General features: G+C 24.3%; 2 protein-coding genes and 1 long non-coding RNA gene across 8 annotated transcripts in view; 2 read left to right on the top strand and 1 right to left on the bottom strand.

Moving 5' to 3' along the window:
* Positions 1 to 7260, top strand: part of LOC135931988 (phosphatidate phosphatase LPIN1-like) — a 133056-nt gene extending 125796 nt beyond the window's left edge. Inside the window, exon 20 of the mRNA XM_065469310.1 lies at positions 7062 to 7260. Coding sequence (XP_065325382.1) covers positions 7062 to 7064 — 3 coding nt within the window. The 3' untranslated portion in view covers positions 7065 to 7260. The remainder of the gene's footprint in view (positions 1 to 7061) is intronic.
* A 3344-nt stretch (positions 7261 to 10604) lies between these two features.
* Positions 10605 to 12434, bottom strand: LOC135931990 (uncharacterized). Its single transcript, XR_010573243.1, has 3 exons — positions 12170 to 12434; positions 11801 to 12127; positions 10605 to 11747 (listed from the first exon to the last, which is right to left on the bottom strand). It is a non-coding gene; the product is annotated as an uncharacterized LOC135931990 (long non-coding RNA).
* Positions 12435 to 13218: 784 nt separating this feature from the next.
* LOC135931989 (uncharacterized) overlaps positions 13219 to 18192 on the top strand; it is an 89832-nt gene continuing 84858 nt past the window's right edge. For all 6 annotated transcript variants that reach the window (XR_010573242.1, XM_065469314.1, XM_065469315.1 and 3 more), the window contains exons 1-2: positions 13219 to 13464; positions 17572 to 17670. Coding sequence is in view for 5 of the 6 variants with exons in the window: in XM_065469314.1 (XP_065325386.1) it covers positions 13359 to 13464; positions 17572 to 17670 (205 nt within the window). In the remaining variant the exon portion in view is untranslated. The remainder of the gene's footprint in view (positions 13465 to 17571; positions 17671 to 18192) is intronic.

The raw sequence follows: 18192 nt of genomic DNA, 5'->3' as shown, positions 1-18192 counted from the left end.
TCTTCGGTTCTAGTAGAAATCCGTTTCCCCAGCTCTTTAAGGAAGGCCAGGGCATGAGAGCCGAATGACGTTAGAGTCGTGGCGATTAGTGGTAGGAATGTGTAATTGGCCGGAAGCGATGGCGAATACTTAGCGAGTTTATTCGTCTCGGCGTCTACTAGAGCATCTCTATTTATATTGGAAGGGGCAAGGGGATCGATGCATGAGAAATCCCAGGTTAGGAATTCCCCCCTCTTCCAAGGGATCATGGTAGAGCCATCGGGACGCTTACAATCAGAATTGTAGAGTCCAGTAGGCTCGAGGGTTGATGGGATAACGGCAGATTTTAGGGCCCTGGCAATAGTATCATTGCATTTTGAATGTCTAATGAATCTGCCTCTACAGCGCTTGTAGTGTAAAGAGTGACGGCCTTTGGAGTTGACCGGCGTTTGACAAAGGATGCAGTGATAGGGTATTACCATATCACAATTAAGTCTTAGACCGATGGCGTGACGTAGCCCATCATTGCTTAGGAGCTGGTCAAGGTTTCGAAAAACAAATAACAATGGCAATATTTTTAAGTTTTGGAAGCAGGAAAATTTATTTCCTGAAAATTAGAGAGTAAAATTTTGTCAGCCCTGGCAAATTCGGCTTCTAGTGAAAGGTTTATTTCTGTAAGCAATCGCCTATTAGAGGAAAGGCGTATACAATTGAAATAAAAAAAATAGATATTCTTCTTTTTCTAAGTAAAAATTTGGATTTATAATATGTATTTATTTTTGGTTATTATGGATTATGGAATTAAAGAAATAAATAGAATACATTCAAAAAAGTGTAAAAAGATATAGCATTAAAGTTTTGAAAAATTTAAAAACACCGGGAATTTTCGGGTGTGAATCAAAATATTGTCTTTCGTAAGCGGGCGGGTCGAAATTTTTTTAGTGGTAAGCGTGAATATTTTCATTGCCATATTTATTTTTTTACATTAAATTTATATTAAAACCATTTTTTCGAGTATTTAATGATTTAAAGCATAAAAGTAATACATATTAAATGGTTCCCGTTCTAAATCGCTAAAAATTGAGAGCCTGGCTTATATCTCCTAGAAAATTTTTAAAGTAAATTTGAAATTAATATTAATAGATACTAGGGGGTTAAATACAAGTGTTTAGTCTCCTAGTATCTATTAATTTCAAATTTACTTTAAAAATTTTCTAGGAGATATAAGCCAGGTTCCCAATTTTTAGCGATTTTTTTTTCGCGATTTAGAACCTATCCCTATTAAATATCTCTAAAAAATAAAATTTTCTGGTGCCAGCCAGAGGTTACAGTCCGCAATTACTATTATTAAAAAATGTTAAATAAGCAAATAAGCTAAAATGGCTGTCAAAATGGCCCCTATAAGTTTGAAGAGAGAGATTTTAAAAAAAATTTTTAACTTTTACAGATTAGACAGATTTTACTATTTAAGTAAATTATTTAATATTAAATTAATTTAATATAAATATAAATTATTAATATAAATATTAGAAAATATATGATTCTAATATTAATTAGTTATACATATTAATAATATAATATAATATTATAAAAAATTTATATATTAATAAATACATAGTATAAAATAATTTTAAATTTTAATATATTTAATATTAGTAAATTAATAAATGTATTAAATTGTAAGATTATAAGATTTTATTATAATATAATAATTAATATTATTTACATAATTAATATAATTTATTTAATATACTTGTAATATATATTGCATATTTTAATATACTTGTAATATATATTGCATATTTTAATATTATTGATATATTTAATATAATTAATTTATAATGAAATAATAAATAGAATTTATTCAATATTATATATATTTTTTAAAATAATTTATATTAGATGATATTAAAACAATTTTCTTCTGCATTAGAGAACTTATCTATTTAATAATAGAACAATAGATTAATTTTTTTGAAATATTTATTCTAAAAAAATAACCAGGAATGGTAAAACTAGTAGCCATTTACTTATGTCGTTTTCTAAATATAATTTCATGAGATGTAGATGGGTAGAAAATAAAAATAAATTTTAGGGTAAAGGGGTAATAGATATTTATTATTTCTATAAATATCACATTTACTCATATATTTTAATTTTTTTTGTTATTTCTAATGATCAATGGGATCGTTAATTTTTTTTTTATTGGAGCTCGATAAATAAAATTGTTTTAGTAGGTATTTATACTTATTATTCCTTCAAACAGTGGCGTAGCTACGGGGGTGGTTTTCGGGTTTGGACCCCTCCCAGAGCAAAATTTTTTTTTAGATTATACGTTCAAAAGACTTAAAAGTGACTTTATATCAAATATATACCACTAATATTTATATTTTTTAAATTATAATAACATATTATTTATTTATTATATATTATCGAAGATATGGTTATGATTTTTAGGATAAACCCGGCCGAAGACCCGTTTAAGAAGATCTGGGGGGCGAAGCTCCCCAGGTTTTTATATATATGCACCCCCTCTAAGGAAAATTCCTAGCTACGCCACTGCCTTCAAATATCTTATTTACTCAAATTTTTCTTGAGATTTCTAATAATTAATGGGATCGTTAATTTTTTTTATTGGAACTCTATAAATAAAATTTTTATAGTAGGTATTTATATTTATTATTCATTCAAATATCTTATTTACTCAAATTTTTCTTGAGATTTCTAATAATTAATGGGATCGTTAATTTTTTTTTATTGGAACTCTATAAATAAAATTTTTATAGTGAGTATTTATACTTATTATTCCTTCAAATATCTTATTTACTCAAAATTTTTGTTATTTCTAATATGGGATCGTTAATTTTTTTTTATTGGAACTCTATAAATTAAATTTTTATAGTTGGTATTTATACTTGTATTCCTTCAAATATCTTATTTACTCAGATTTTTCTTGAGATTTCTAATAATTAATGGGATCGTTAATTTTTTTTTTATTGGAACTCTATAAATAAAATTTTTAAAGTGGGTATTTATACTTATTATTCCTTCAAATATCTTATTTACTCAAAATTTTCTTGTGATTTCTAATAATTAATGGTATCGTTAATTTTTTTTTATTGGAACTCTATAAATAAAATTTTTATAGTGAGTATTTATACTTATTATTACTTCAAATATCTTATTTACTCAAATTTTTTTGTTATTTCTAATATGGGATCGTTAATTTTTTTTCTTACTAAGAACTCCTTTATTAAAATTTTTATAGTAAATATTTATATAATATAATTATGGCTACAAATGAATATTTCTTTTTATTTCAAGTGCATAATTTGACAACACAAAACATTAAATTATTATTGATTAAGAAATTTTTGCTTAAATTTCAACGAAATGCCACATTACATAGAATAATTGTTGCAATAATTCAGATTTTTTATAAATATATTTTTTTATATTTTAAAACAATAAAGTCTTCCTCATCCCTTTCATTCATTATATGCCTTTATACTATTTTTTTTTTTTAAATTCTCTTTTTAAATCCCTTATTTCGGCCTTTTAATTAAATGGTGCCAGTCGCAGAAAAAGAGAAGAAAAAGTAATTATATTTTTTTTTCATGGGGATTCGGAATTTTTTTTTCATGGCTTGAATCCCCACGTTTTATTCGGAATCCCACGTGATTCCATATCCCAATACTACATATATACAAAATGTAATATAACAAATTTAAATATATAAAAGCTTTTCCAAAATAAAATATATAATTAGTTTTACAAGAATAAGAGTATAAAAATAAAAGTTACATAAATAAGAAAAGGTCAATACAAAATTAATAGTTTAATTTTCATTATTCAACATTCTCCCTCTTCTAAGAAGCTCCCATAATTTCATGTAAGCTATCATTGAGAGTGTGTTGTCCAAATGGTTTATCGTTTTGGCTGTTCTATATCGCATTTTATTTTATACGTTGGCTTGTTCTAATCGTTTTTGACTTTGTACGTTGGTTTGTCCAAATCGTTTTTGAGTTTCTACATTGGTTTGTCCAAATCGTTTTAGTTATCCTTATCGTAAGTTGTCTTTATCAATCGTAATTTTGTCATGTAAGCTGCTTGTCTCCGTTGTTATTATTATCATTTTTCAAAATTGTTATCATCATCAATTAGTTAGGAATAATTAGAAATAATAATTGATCAAATTAGATATGAGAATAAATGAATTATCGGAATAATATATGAAATTTGGAATAATATACGGAATGTATAGAATAGAATCAAAATGATAAATCATTAAGATTATTGTATCATATTTTTAATATTTAATTTATTTTCGCGTTTAAGTGTTAAATATTTATGTATTTTTTATTAATAATATGCAAATAAAATATTTTTATGCAAATTTCTCTCTCTTTTTAAAAAAAGTTTGATTTCACACCCTTGTTTTTCCATTTAAAAAGTGTCCTATTATTATAATTCTTCTTCAGATCATCATTGTTTTTGTAAAAAATAATTTCTTTAGCCTCAAATTTTAGAAAATAATCTCATTGTCGCATCTTTAAATATTTTTTTGAATTTAAGATGTTTAGTTTTGAGATTGTATCTTATCAATTAAGTACGATTTAAATTTTTATCTTCAAAGTGTTATGTTTCCTAAATTTCTTATTACTTTTAATAATAATTATAAGAGTTTCTTTGTACTTTAACATGTGATTAATGGATTTCAATTTGTAAGATTAAACTTTTGAAATTATAATAATTTTTTTTTAACATTCGCATCCTTAATTTCTTCACTAATAAGTTCTGTTAAAATTATTTCAAAATTTTTAGCAACAATTCTCTTATCTATTAGTTTAACACGGTATATATCAATTTTTTCTACATTAATTTGAATAAAAATTTTTTTATTTTTTATCTTAATCAGAAATAAATAAACCATGTATTTTTTCTAAATCAATTGGATTTTTATCTTTTATTTTCATAATTTTATTACAAGTTTTATTTTATTTACGAACATTTTCATTCTTATTATAAATATAAGGTTGTTCGTTGTAGTAATAATTATTTTTATTATATTTTTATATTGATTACTCTTATAATAATTACCTGGATTATTTCTATTATGACAATTACTATTATAACCTTTTTTATAATGAGTTTTAGGCTGAAAATTGTCAATATTATGATTTTTATAATGATTATGTGGTTGAACTAAGGGTAATTTATCTTCAAAATACCCTTTTATTGTACCTATGAATTTATTATTAGTTAATTTCACATTTGATCATAATTCAAGAAATCAAAAATATGAAAAATGTAATCAGGTAAGTTATTAAGAAAATCAACTGTTATTTCATTGTTTAATAAATATTCTTCAAGGTTTTCTATGCATTCATTTATATCCATTACGATTGATTAGTATTTACTTTATAAGTTATTTTATGTTAAAAGTATGACTTTATTTTGGAATGGTATTTTAATTTATAATAACTTTTCATCTTATGTGCATTTGGAATTGTTTGTAATTATTCATTGATCCTACTATACAAAATTCATAGCTTACTGTCCAACTTTCATACTGCTTCTGGATCATCACATTGAGTTGCATATTTGCACGAATTATCATATTTTTTTTCTTTTCATATTTTAACGTGTTAAGTTCCCCATTACAACACAATGGAAGAATCAAAAAAATAAAATAGTCAAAATTTTTTTTTACCTGAGAGTCTTTATTTCCGGGACCGGGGCATCATACTAATATATATGATGGGGAAAACGTGAAATGGATTTTTTATTATATTATTTTCTAAAATATATTATATATGTTTTACATAGAAAAAAATCTACGATATATATACAAAATTTAATATAACAAATTTGAATATAAAAGCTTTTCCAAAATAAAATATAAAATTAGTTTTACAATAATAAGAGTAAAAATAAAAGTTACAAAAATAAGAAAAGGTCAATACAAAGCAAATAGTTTAATTTTCATTATTAAGCAATTTTATTTTCCATAATGCAACGTGTAATTGGAAGAAATTATTAAAATATTTTAAACAGCATTGAAAATGATCTCAGATATTTACTTAGTAAAAATTTATTAGAGAGTGAATATGAAAGGATTAAAAATATATTAACTGAAAGATAAGATATAAATTTGACTTTTATTGATGGGTAGACAAATATGGTATCGGGTCATTACAGAGAAACCATTAAAGAGAAAACAATTATAGAGAAAACAATTATAGAGAAAACAATTATAGAGAAAACAATTATAGAGAAAACAATTATAGAGAAAACAATTATAGAGAAAACAATTATAGAGAATTATTTTATAGAGAATGTATTTTACAGAGAATTTATAGAGAAAACAATTGTAGAGAATGTCGTATATAGAGAATGATTTAGAGAATTATTTTATAGAGAATGATAGAGAATAATTTTATAGAGAATGATTTTACAGAGAATGATTTTATATAGAATTATTTTATATAGAATGTATTTTATAGAGAATTATTTTATAAAAAATGTATTTTATAGAGAATTATTTTATAAAGAATTTAACTTAAAGATATGATTATTTTATAAAAAAATGTTATATATAGTCATAGGAAAAAAAAGTTATAGTATTTTACATAATTTTAAATATTAGAATTACTTTATATAAGCGAGGTTTTTCGATTATTAGATGAATTAATGGTAGAATAAAATTTTGACGTGATTTGTAAGGAATTTTAAGAAATTTATTTTTAAAGATAAGTACAAAATAAAATAGATAGTGTTTTTAAAAGTTACTTTGGCAATGTAATGCAACTAGTTAAGTTAGTAGTTAAGTTTGGGAAAATATAACATGTTACAGTTAATAGTTTTCTTTTTTTAAATATAACTAGCCACTAGTTACAATTATTTTTAGTGGATAGTAGATTCAAGGCTAGCCGGATCAATTAAATTACGTTAAATCGAATATATTTATATTAATATAAATTCATTGGCTAAGATTTAAATCATATTAAAAGAATGTTAAAAAAATTTACAAATGTAAATATATTATTTAATTATATTTATTAAAATATATATAAATTAAGTAACCAGTTACTTTTGCGCGGATGCCTGTTTCATATGTCTCAATGCATATGGCGCACGGTTCAAAAAAATCCGCTAATTTGCAATTCATACAAAACCGAAAATTTTGCTATGTACATAAAAATGTTAATGTCACTGGCATATGTACCAATTGAGGATGTAATTCATGGATTCGAGGAATAATGTGCCTCTAAATTTTATAAAGAAAATAGGGATATTCTCTCCCCCTTGATAGAATACTTTGAAGAGACGTGGATTGGAAAAATGATAGCGATAGAGAGGAAGTCGCCAATATTTAGCATTTCTCTATGGAATTACTATGAATCGACACTATCTCGTGAACCAAATACAAATAAAGTAGAAGACTGGCATCGAAGTTTTTCGTCTCATAAGTTCCCATCATCCAACGAGGAAATTTATAAAGAGTTAGTAATTATATTATATTATAAATTTTAGCATTTTAATTTTTAGCTTTCAAAGATGAAGATAGCCTGAATTGTTACAAATTGGAACAATATTCTTTAGGACTATTGGCTCCGCTGTCAAAGAAAGAATATCTCGAAAGATCCAAAAGGATTTTTCTAATTGTTTAAGATTTTTATTCAAGAACCATGCTGGATTATTTAAGGACTTTATCCCATAATTTAAATTATGTTTAATTTAATCATATAATTGTATTTTTTATATTATACTATGTTTATTTGGATTTTTTATGAATAAAATTTTTTTTGATATTTCGTGATGAATATTGCTAAGCTCAGTATATTATCAAGGTTATTTTATAAAAGCTCATATACAAATAATATTAAACATATTCTTTAAGTCACATTGCCAAAGTAACTTTTAACAACACTATATATTTTATTTTGTATTCTTATCTTTAAAAATAAATTTCGTAAAATTCCTTACAAATCATGTCAAAATTTGTCTATCTCTTAGTGACAAATAACTTTTAACTTGAGAATGGATTATTGGTGTGTCCCATCTATAATTGAAAATCTTTAGGAAGAATAATAATATAAGTAAGAACTAAATAAATTTTTCTGAAGATAAAAAAGCTTATAAATGAAAATCTCTACATTAGTTTTGTCAAATTAAGTGGTTACCATTAACTAGCTACACTTTAGCTAAAAAATATTTATAACTAATTACATTTACAAAATCATAACTGTAGCTGGCTACATTCTTAAGAAAGTAACTGCCAAAAGTAACTAGTTACTTAATTTAAATAAATATAATTAAATAATAAATTTAAATTTGTAAAAAAAATTTTATATTCTTTTACTATATGATTTTCCTTACAAATCATGTCAAAATTTTATTCGTCTAATAATCGAAAAACCTTGTGCAAAGATAAACAAATAATTTTCTGTACCGATTGTTTTAATTCAAAAACTACCCAATTATTCTCTTATATAAGGTAATTCTAATATATAATAATATGTCAAATACTATAATTTTTTTTCTTATGACTATATATAACATTTTATATAAAATAATCATATTCTTATAAAATTCTTTATAAAATAATTCTCTATAAAATAATTCCCTATAAAATCATTCTTTATAAAATAATTCTATATAATACATTCATTATAAAATAATTCTCTATAAAATCATTCTCTGTAAAATTAATCACTATAAAATCATTATCTGTAAAATCATTCTCTTTAAAATCATTCTCTGTAAAATCATTCTCTGTAAAATTATTCTCTGTAAACGACATTCTCTATAATTGTTTTCTCTATAAATGCATTCTCTATAAACGTCATTCTCTATGTAAAACTTTCTCTATAAAATTTTCTCTATAAAATTTTCTCTATAAACGACATTCTTTATAATTGTTTTCTCTATAAGTGCATTCTCTATTTTTTCTCTATAAAGGTTTCTCTGTAAAATACATTTTCTGTAATGGTTTCTCTGTAATGACGTGGAACCGACAAATATAAGAGTGGAATGTATTATTAATTTTATTATAGCAATCCCAAGTCCCATTTTCTATAAATTAATTAACACAGGCACCAATGTGCATTCAGGAAAATATATTCCTATTAAATTTATTAAAGTTATTAAAGAAATAGGAAACACTAATTAGCATCATAAATAATGCAAATAATGAAGAAAGCATAGACACTTGTGAGAAATAAATATCTTATCAAATGCATTGGGTCTGTCATGGACTTAATTTGCTTTTACTAGCAATCAATTTAAAATTTTCTAGTAGAAGCCCAAATTATTATAAAATATGTAAAATTCAACATTCTTCTTCACATTTAAGGAAAACAACTACTTTAAGATAAAAATATGATTGCTTCCTTAAAGTCCCTTTGTACAGTATAGTTTTGATATTAAGAGTCTGTTTAAAAATAAAAAATTTTGCGTAAATACTCCATTAATGAAGTACAACCTTAATAAATTTAGTTCTACACAAATAGTGAAAGTAGACGATCTGACGTTCCTTGAGCATTTATTTATATCAAGGAGATCTCTCACGGAACGAAATTATTGAGATCGAACAATTAATAACAACAACGGAAATTTTTTATGTAGTAGGGACACATATACCATGCTCATATACTTGATCCAAGACATAGCGGATATAATTTTAAAGACAATGAAATTGATAAAGGATTAAATCTTATAACTTTGGATAAATAGATTTAGATGTTGTACAGATAATAAATTATTCTATTTTAGAGATCTGGAATCGTTTTCACCTTCAAACCAAGATAACAAATTAAATAATTGAAATTATGTCATACTTGTTTAGATAATATATTAACTAGGGCGTCACTCTAACCCAGCTTTTGGCCGGGGAGAGTTAGCATGTGAATCACAAATGGCACGGAATCACAAATAGTAGTGAGTAACAAATAGCGTTGAATAACAAAGCATGAGATATTAAAGTTTTATAAAAATTAAAATACAATATAGGTTTGGGGTAAATAAGGTAAATTAAAAAGAATTAATGTATCGCCATAATATAAATGGGTGTTTAAAAACTTATTTATTGAGCAGGAACAATGATAAAAATTATAGAAATATTTACTAATATTATTCAAAATAGTAAGTATATTTCGAACTAAAACGAATATTATTCGGGTAACCAATTCTTAAGTTATTTTTATAAGGTAAGATTAAAATAAATTATTATTAGGAGAGACCAATTGGCAAACTTTTAAAAAAAGGATCCTTGTGAATGGATATGGAATAATTTAATAATATAAATTCGTATACTATGTATTGTTTTTTTGGAATAAATTTAAAATCCTAATAATAAAAAATATAAGAACACGTATCGTCCTTAAGAATAGATATATAATTTTATAAATAATAAAAATATTGTAATATATATCATCTTTTTGGAATAGATATATAATCCTATATAATATTATTTAAATAATAAAAATTATGTACTATGTGATGTGATTGGCGAATATTGAGTTATTATGCTAATAGGTTTTTTAGTAAATAATGTTTAATCGATATATATTTATCATGTAATAGTTTTTTTACGTAATAATGTTTATCGATTTTTGTATGTTTATCGTTGTTGAAAAAAAAAATATAATATTATTGTTATTGTGTAGATTATTTTTGTATTTATTCTTTTCGCGATGTTATATAAAGTGAAAACAAAGCAAAATAAATCATTATTATTCCTGTTGCTAAAAGAAAATTTGAAAAGAGAATTTCATTCATTTTTAGTTGAAAGGAAAAAAAATAAGAAAAAGAAAATAAAAAATATATCAAGTAAAAAAAGTATACATTTATTCTAAAAAAGAATTAAAATTAAATTAAAAAGATTAGCGTAGTTAGAAGGTACCAAGGAAAAGAAACTATGTATATATTTTTGTGAGTTATATACAAAATAATCAGCAGGGATAATAAAGCATCGTGACAAAATGGCAAGCTTTAAAAAAAGTAAGATCCTTAATATAAATTTATTTAAATAATAAAAATAATATACTATGTATATTTTTCTGTGAGTTACAAAATATTTCATAGATAAAAGGGCATATTGCTCAAAATATATCAAGTAAAAAAAGTATACATTTATTCTAAAATAAAAATTAAATTAAAAAGATTAGCGTAAGTTAGAAGGTACCAAGGAAAAGAAACTATATATTTGTGAGTTATATACAAAATAATCAGCAGGGATAATAAAGCATTGTTCGTGACAAAATGCCAAGCTTTAAATAAAGTAAGATCCTTAATATATAAATTTATTTAAATAATAAAAATAATATACTATGTATATTTTTCTGTGAGTTATACAAAATATTCATCATAGATAAAAGGGCATATTGCTCGGCCCGACATAATGGATAGCTTTAAAAATAAGTAGGATACTTAAAATAGATATATAAATTTATTTAAATTATAAAAAAAATATCATATAGTGTTGTTCTATCGTATTCGTATTAACGGGATTAATCGGATATAACCTCAACACCACATTGAGGAAAACAAACCCGAGACATAGCCACATATAGCTGTCAATGTGAAAAAACAGGATGAGGTAAATAGATACCAACTTTGTCCAACGACGTTTGTCTCTGAGCTTTATAAATTGTCATGACATAAGCAGGTCTCACGAGAAATTGGCGGCACTTAAAAAAATGGTAAGCCAGAATCAGTTGGAATTAAGAAAACCTTAATGGTAAGAAAGCTACCAGAAGCAAATTCTGCTTCAAACAATATTGTAATTAAAATTATGATCCATTAGAATTGAATTTACTTGAATACTGGTTGAGTTGAATTTAGAATAGAATGATTTGAAGAAAATTTTTATTTTTTGATATCTAAAATTTGTACTAATATATAATTTGCTTCAATATAATATAATTAACTTGCACACTATAATTAGTGACCCATTAGAAGTGAAATTACTGGAATACTGTTGATTGAATTTGAGATAAAATAATTTGAAGAAAATATTTATTTCTTTATTATTTTTTTGAAATTGATAAATAAATAATAAGAATAGTAACGATGACATGACGTAGCGATAACCTGACACACGAATGATGTAGCGAGGACATCAAAAAATTATAATATAGATAGTCTATAAATTTTTAATAAACATGGAAAAAAAATTAATATTGACCTGTAAAATAATTTTTTAAAGAAAATTCTCCGTTGCTTCCTTATTTTCCCGTTTTTCTCCAAATTTCTAGGGAAATGTCTTCCTATTCTAGTTTTCCGGTAAATTTACATTCCTAGTCATGTCAAAATAATTATAAATTAATATTTCCTCCATATTCAGAATGTATGAGATACACTTTTCTAATTTGATAAATGAATTAACAATTTAGCAGTATAGAATATGCCAGGATATCTGTTGGTAAAATGTTAGACATTAGGATAACAGGTATGCCCAAATGAATCAAACGTTTTTTCCAATAATGTTTAAAAATGACATTGCATTTTAATAAATCAACAGATATATTTTTAAAGGATAATTTATATTTTAAATATATATTTTATTTTTTAACCTCAAATATTAATTTTTTAACTTTTTAGTTTTAAGACTTTCACAAATATTAAACCAAATCTGTTAAATTTTGAAAATTTTCTAGAAATATACTTTTACATGATATTTCTCGATAAACAAAAAAAGCTTATTTATTTCAATAGCTTTCGAAATTTGAGTTTTATTCAAGATTTGATTGCCTTATCAAAATATTATTTCTTATCGAGAATGGGTTACATAGAGTGAATCGAAAAGTTAAATATAAGGATAATGGTGAACTAAGGATCAATTTGCTCTTCTACTTTTTTTATTATTCTCAAGATTATTTTGTAATCAGCTGCCTAAAATAAAAGAAGTAAATAAAAATTTAAGAAAACGTTCACGATTAAACCGAATTTAAGAAAGCGCCTACGTCATAATTGTTAAAATAATTGATGGTAAATTTTTATTGAACGAAATTATCATTTCAACAATCTTGAAAAATAAAAGGTGGAATATAATAAATATATTATTAAATTTAATTTTTTTCATTAAAATTTATAATCGCTTTTCATAGAAACATATGATAGAATAATATTTATAAGATGAATTATATAAACAACTTTAATATTTAAAAGAAAATGGTTTCACACTAGATATAAAAATTTTTAAAAAACGTAATTTAAAAAAAAAAATTAATAATATTAAGAATATAAAATTCTTTATTTAAATAGAAAATATAAAGAAACAAATTTAAATGTTTTCGAAATCAGGAGATTATTAAAAAAAATGTGATTCCTATATGGATAGGTTATAATTGTGTATCCTTTCTTTAACTTAATTAATGTATCCAAAATTAAATAATTCCCAAAAAGTATTATTATATTTCTTATTGAATTTTCAAATTTTATATTTGAATGCATTATTATTCCTGGACACCACAATCATAAGTAAAATATAATTTCTTTGCACTAAATCATGAATAATGTATATATAGCAGGATCGATTAAAATATTGAGTTAGTATTAAGCAAATATGTTGAGACATTTAACCATAAGGCTATCAACAAGGTAAATTGGACCTTTTTTACAATTTAATTCAGTTATAGAATGTAAACACGGTAAAATTTTGCATTAACCAATTAATGGTTACCTTTTTTCAGCTGATGAAAATTCTTAATTTTTTCAAATTTTATTTATTTTAGTATAACTAAGATATCACAAAAAAGTCGGCACGAAAAAATTATCTTAAATAGGAAATTTGATTGACCATTAGGGGTATAAAGATAAGATAAAATTATTATTGAGTAAAATCGAAATGAGATAGATAATTTCAAAATTTCTTTACATATTTTACATTTATGAGATACAATTTTATAATATTTATATTTTATGAAATTTTTTAAACAATCAATATGTATTAGTATTTGACACATGTTACATGCTTACAACGTCACCTTTTGTTATCGATAATAGTTGTAATATTATACCCATAAGAATTTTCAGGTGTTTCACTTAGTGACTAGGATGACCTCTACTTGTACTCATTTTTTTTATTTACCAGAGGAGTTTTCAAAAGTGTGGTAGTTATTACCCGCCGAAATGTTAGTAATGATTTTTTATCATCAGGATACACTCGATTCCATAACTTCCATGAATTTACTACTTCTACATCAATAAGATTCAAAAATAGGCACTACCATTTTTTATCTCATATTTATTCTATATGTTGATACTATGTTATCGCATAGATCAAAACACCACAATTCTAAATCTTTTTATCTCTTACTCAGTTGTAATAAAATTTGGTTTATTGTTTTGAATAATTATGTGATTGATCCACAAGCAGTGAATACATTTCTTGATCAAAAAATAATCCAAATATTTCTATTGGAGTTTTTCCGATCAAATCAAATTGAGATTCTATAATTCTTTATCATTATCATTAGGTCTCAATGTGTAAATTGGATCAATTTTTCTCCATTTTAAATTATTTCGAAAATTTAATTTGCTTTCTTGATTTGTAGATATCGAGTATTCTGAGACAATTAATATCTGCTCGATTATGGATTTCGATCACCCCTTCAGTATCTAATGGAAGATTAGGTGTGTTGGTTATATCGTTCTCATCGAAATCTTCATCATCACTAATTAAAGCAGTATTAGGAAGTATAATTGCAACATCTGTTTTATAAATAGGGCCTTTATCGAAAAGCATGGATAGGGCTTCATCAACTGTTAGAAATTGTTTTGTCACAATAATAAAATTTGGCAAATATAAGTTGATAATAAATAATTTACAAATAATTTTTATATTCAAATGAAAAAATAAAAATTAATAATTTTCTGGAATTACTTTATATAAATAATAAAAATATTATAATGAAAAAATAGTATTTTTGTTTAGTAAGAATTATAAACAAAATATATAATTAAATATGTTGCCAATTTTTTATATATTTTATTTTAGAAAAATTACTTTTTTTTAATCTATAAGGTCAACGTTGCATAAATGGTACAGTAAAAACATATGATTATAAATCCAAGAATAGATAAAATGACGGGTCAAAATAAATTAGAATAGGTCAAGGCATATATTAGAAATTTATGTCAATTGCATTAAAAAAATAAATACTCTTTCAACGATGGAGCCTAGAACATATGACTTTTACTAATCCAAAGTTCTCGAACTTCAATGGCATCTAGCACACTCAAAAATAAATATTTAAAAAAATGTTTTTTATGTTGTACAATCTTCGAGTTATAAGAATCATATGTGAAATTATTTCAATTCAAAAAATTTATATGTGAAAAATCAATAAATATAAACTGTTGCAGATATGGTACGGTGACCATTAATGGTAGAGATTAGCAGCGATATCCTGGTTATTTAGTAAAAAATAGGGAAGTCACATCGAAAGCCTAACGATTTTGTTAACAGATAGAACAAAGGTTTGGACAATTTCAAGATTTAGGCAAATTTCTGGTTAAAATATTGAGTTAGCCGTTTTCAAAAATCTGGCCAAATCGACCCGTTTAACAACACAAACAATTTCTTTTTATAATTTGTAACTTTAATTCCACTTTTTAAAAAAAGAATGGTAATATTCGTTACTGATACAAGTTATCTTACAAAATAGTAATTGGTTCTAGTTACTTTTTATATTTTTAGAAGAAACGAATTTTAGAAAGTTAAAAAAAAGTTACGGTTTATATAGAAGAGTTGCATATAAAACAAACACATATAAATAATTGATTTGAGTTATATTTTTCATAAAAAAGTGGCTAGTTATGAATAAAGTTATTTAAATTTAATTTAATTACACTACAGTTAAAGTTATAAGTTATAACATTTCTCATAATCTAGCTAGTTAACAATTTAAGTATTTAGATTCTTCAATCATTGCAAAATTATATTATATTATAGGTCATACACGCCGACTTCATCAGAGCAGCGAGGCTTCCGCTCTCATTGACATATTTCTATGGGGTCTGTGCCCCATAAAAAAATAGATGAGGTATTATATCTCATCCAAAAATGAAATAGAGAGAAAAAATTATAATTTCAAGGATTCTATTCTTGGGGGTCCAGAGTTTCAATAAATATTAAAATTGAATAGGGGTATTAAAAGAAAGTTATGAAATATCTTTTGACTGAAATGATAGTATTATTTAGCCTTAATGGGTAGAACTTGGTCCAGGAAGGAATAATTTAGGGGAAAGATCAAGAATAAAAAATTATATATGAGTATCAAATGGAAAATAATTAAAATATCCTTTGAATACAAAATTATATATAACTTTAAATGAGTGAATCTTGGGAGGAGGGGGGCATTATTTTTTAAAAACATGTTAATATAAGAATATGATAGGAGCATCAAATAATAGCCAATTAAATATATTTTGATTTATTTACTTAATCCCCCCAACGCCCCAATTATATAGTGTTGATAAACAGTCCGATTTTGTCCTTTCTTTAAAAAAGATCAACTCAAGATATTAGCCAAGAATATTTTACGCATGCCTGGAGGTTCTGCTCATAGATAATAGAAAAGTTTGGATATAAAAAAATTTCAAGGCATATATAATTTATTTTCCATAATTTTAATTGGGCTGTTTCTAAAAATCGACCTAAATGGTACCTAACAACAGAAGCCTTACTCATTAAGACTAAGAAGATTAATATTATAATTTTAGTCAAACGAAATTTCAATTAGCTTTTATTTGATACCAATATTTAATTTTTATTATAAAAAATTTTAAAAATATCTGACTACCAAACCTAGGTCTGCATACTTAAAAGGATAATTAACCTTATAGTCAAAATATATTATAATTAACTTTCATTTGATATGCCCATATTAAATAAAATTTTAAAAAATTTAAAAATTTTAACCCAAGACATTGACCAGCCCACATAAAAGGATAATTAACATATATTAAAAAATATTTTAATTACCTTTAATTTGATACACATATTGAATATTTGTGTTATAGACTTAGACTCCCCATAAAGTGATTAATAATATTAGTCATATTTTAATTACCTTTTATTTGATACCAATATCAAAATTTTATTTAAGTTTCCACCCAAATACCCCACCCACCATTCTTTCAGGACTAAATCCTTCCCATTAAGACCAAGTGTGAGTAATACTATTATTTAGTCAACATATATTTCAATTAGCTTTTATTTAAAACCCATATATATGTCGATATTTTGTGTTGATAAAAATATTCCAGCCCCTCCTCCAAGGATTAGATTGGTCCTATAAAGATAGAGGTTTGTCTATAATTGAATAGATATTTTAAAATTATTAATTGACATCTATACTGAACAAATCAACTTTCATAATGCCGAGAAAAAAAACTTTGAATATAAATAATAATATTAACAAAATAAAAAAAGAAGAGGCACTTAAAACGCCTAAAATATGATTCTGTATCATCATTGGTTAAAACATGATGATCCCTTATTTTTCTTATCCTTAAAATTTGTCTATATATATTAATTTATATAAATGTCCACTAAATAGAATTACATATTATATATTAAAGAAGAACAACCAGGATCTTGCAAAATTCGAGCCTGTCCCCAATGTGAATCGTTGGTGATAGATAGAGATGCTAATGATTGTATAATTTGCTATTGCTATAGTATGATACATATAAATATAATTATATTTAAGAAAGAGGACATATTATATTATTTATCTTTTATCTAAAATTATGTATCTTTGGGGGAAACATAGAATAATCAAGTTATACCTGTAAAAGTAGTCTGATCTTCCAGGTATTTACAAATGAGGAAGCAATCGGGCAGCTACACTGTGCTATTAAAAGTAGATTATTTTAAGACTAAAAATTTTATTAGTTCTTGTACATTGATTTTGATTTCCTTCTTTACCTATTCACCTTTTTTCTAATTTTGCAGAGTTGTTAACATTCCTGTCTAAGAGGAGCTAGCTTCCGCTCCCACTATAAAAGAATCTAGCTTCTATCGAACCTACTCTGGATTTAAGAGAGGCGTGCTCCTTTGATAAAATAAAACCATATTTTTTTATCTATATATTTTAATTAAAGAAAATGATACATCAAAAAATTTATAATCTTATTATTTGCTTTAAAAGCAACAAATTTTCGTGGAACCTTCTAAAACCTATTTAAACAAGTGTTAAA

Source organism: Gordionus sp. m RMFG-2023, chromosome 1 (genome assembly GCF_954871325.1).
Source record: "Gordionus sp. m RMFG-2023 chromosome 1, tfGorSpeb1-WG-v2, whole genome shotgun sequence".
Classification (NCBI taxonomy): Eukaryota; Metazoa; Nematomorpha; class Gordioida; order Chordodea; family Parachordodidae; genus Gordionus; species Gordionus sp. m RMFG-2023.
This window is presented reverse-complemented; position numbering and strand designations above follow the sequence as displayed.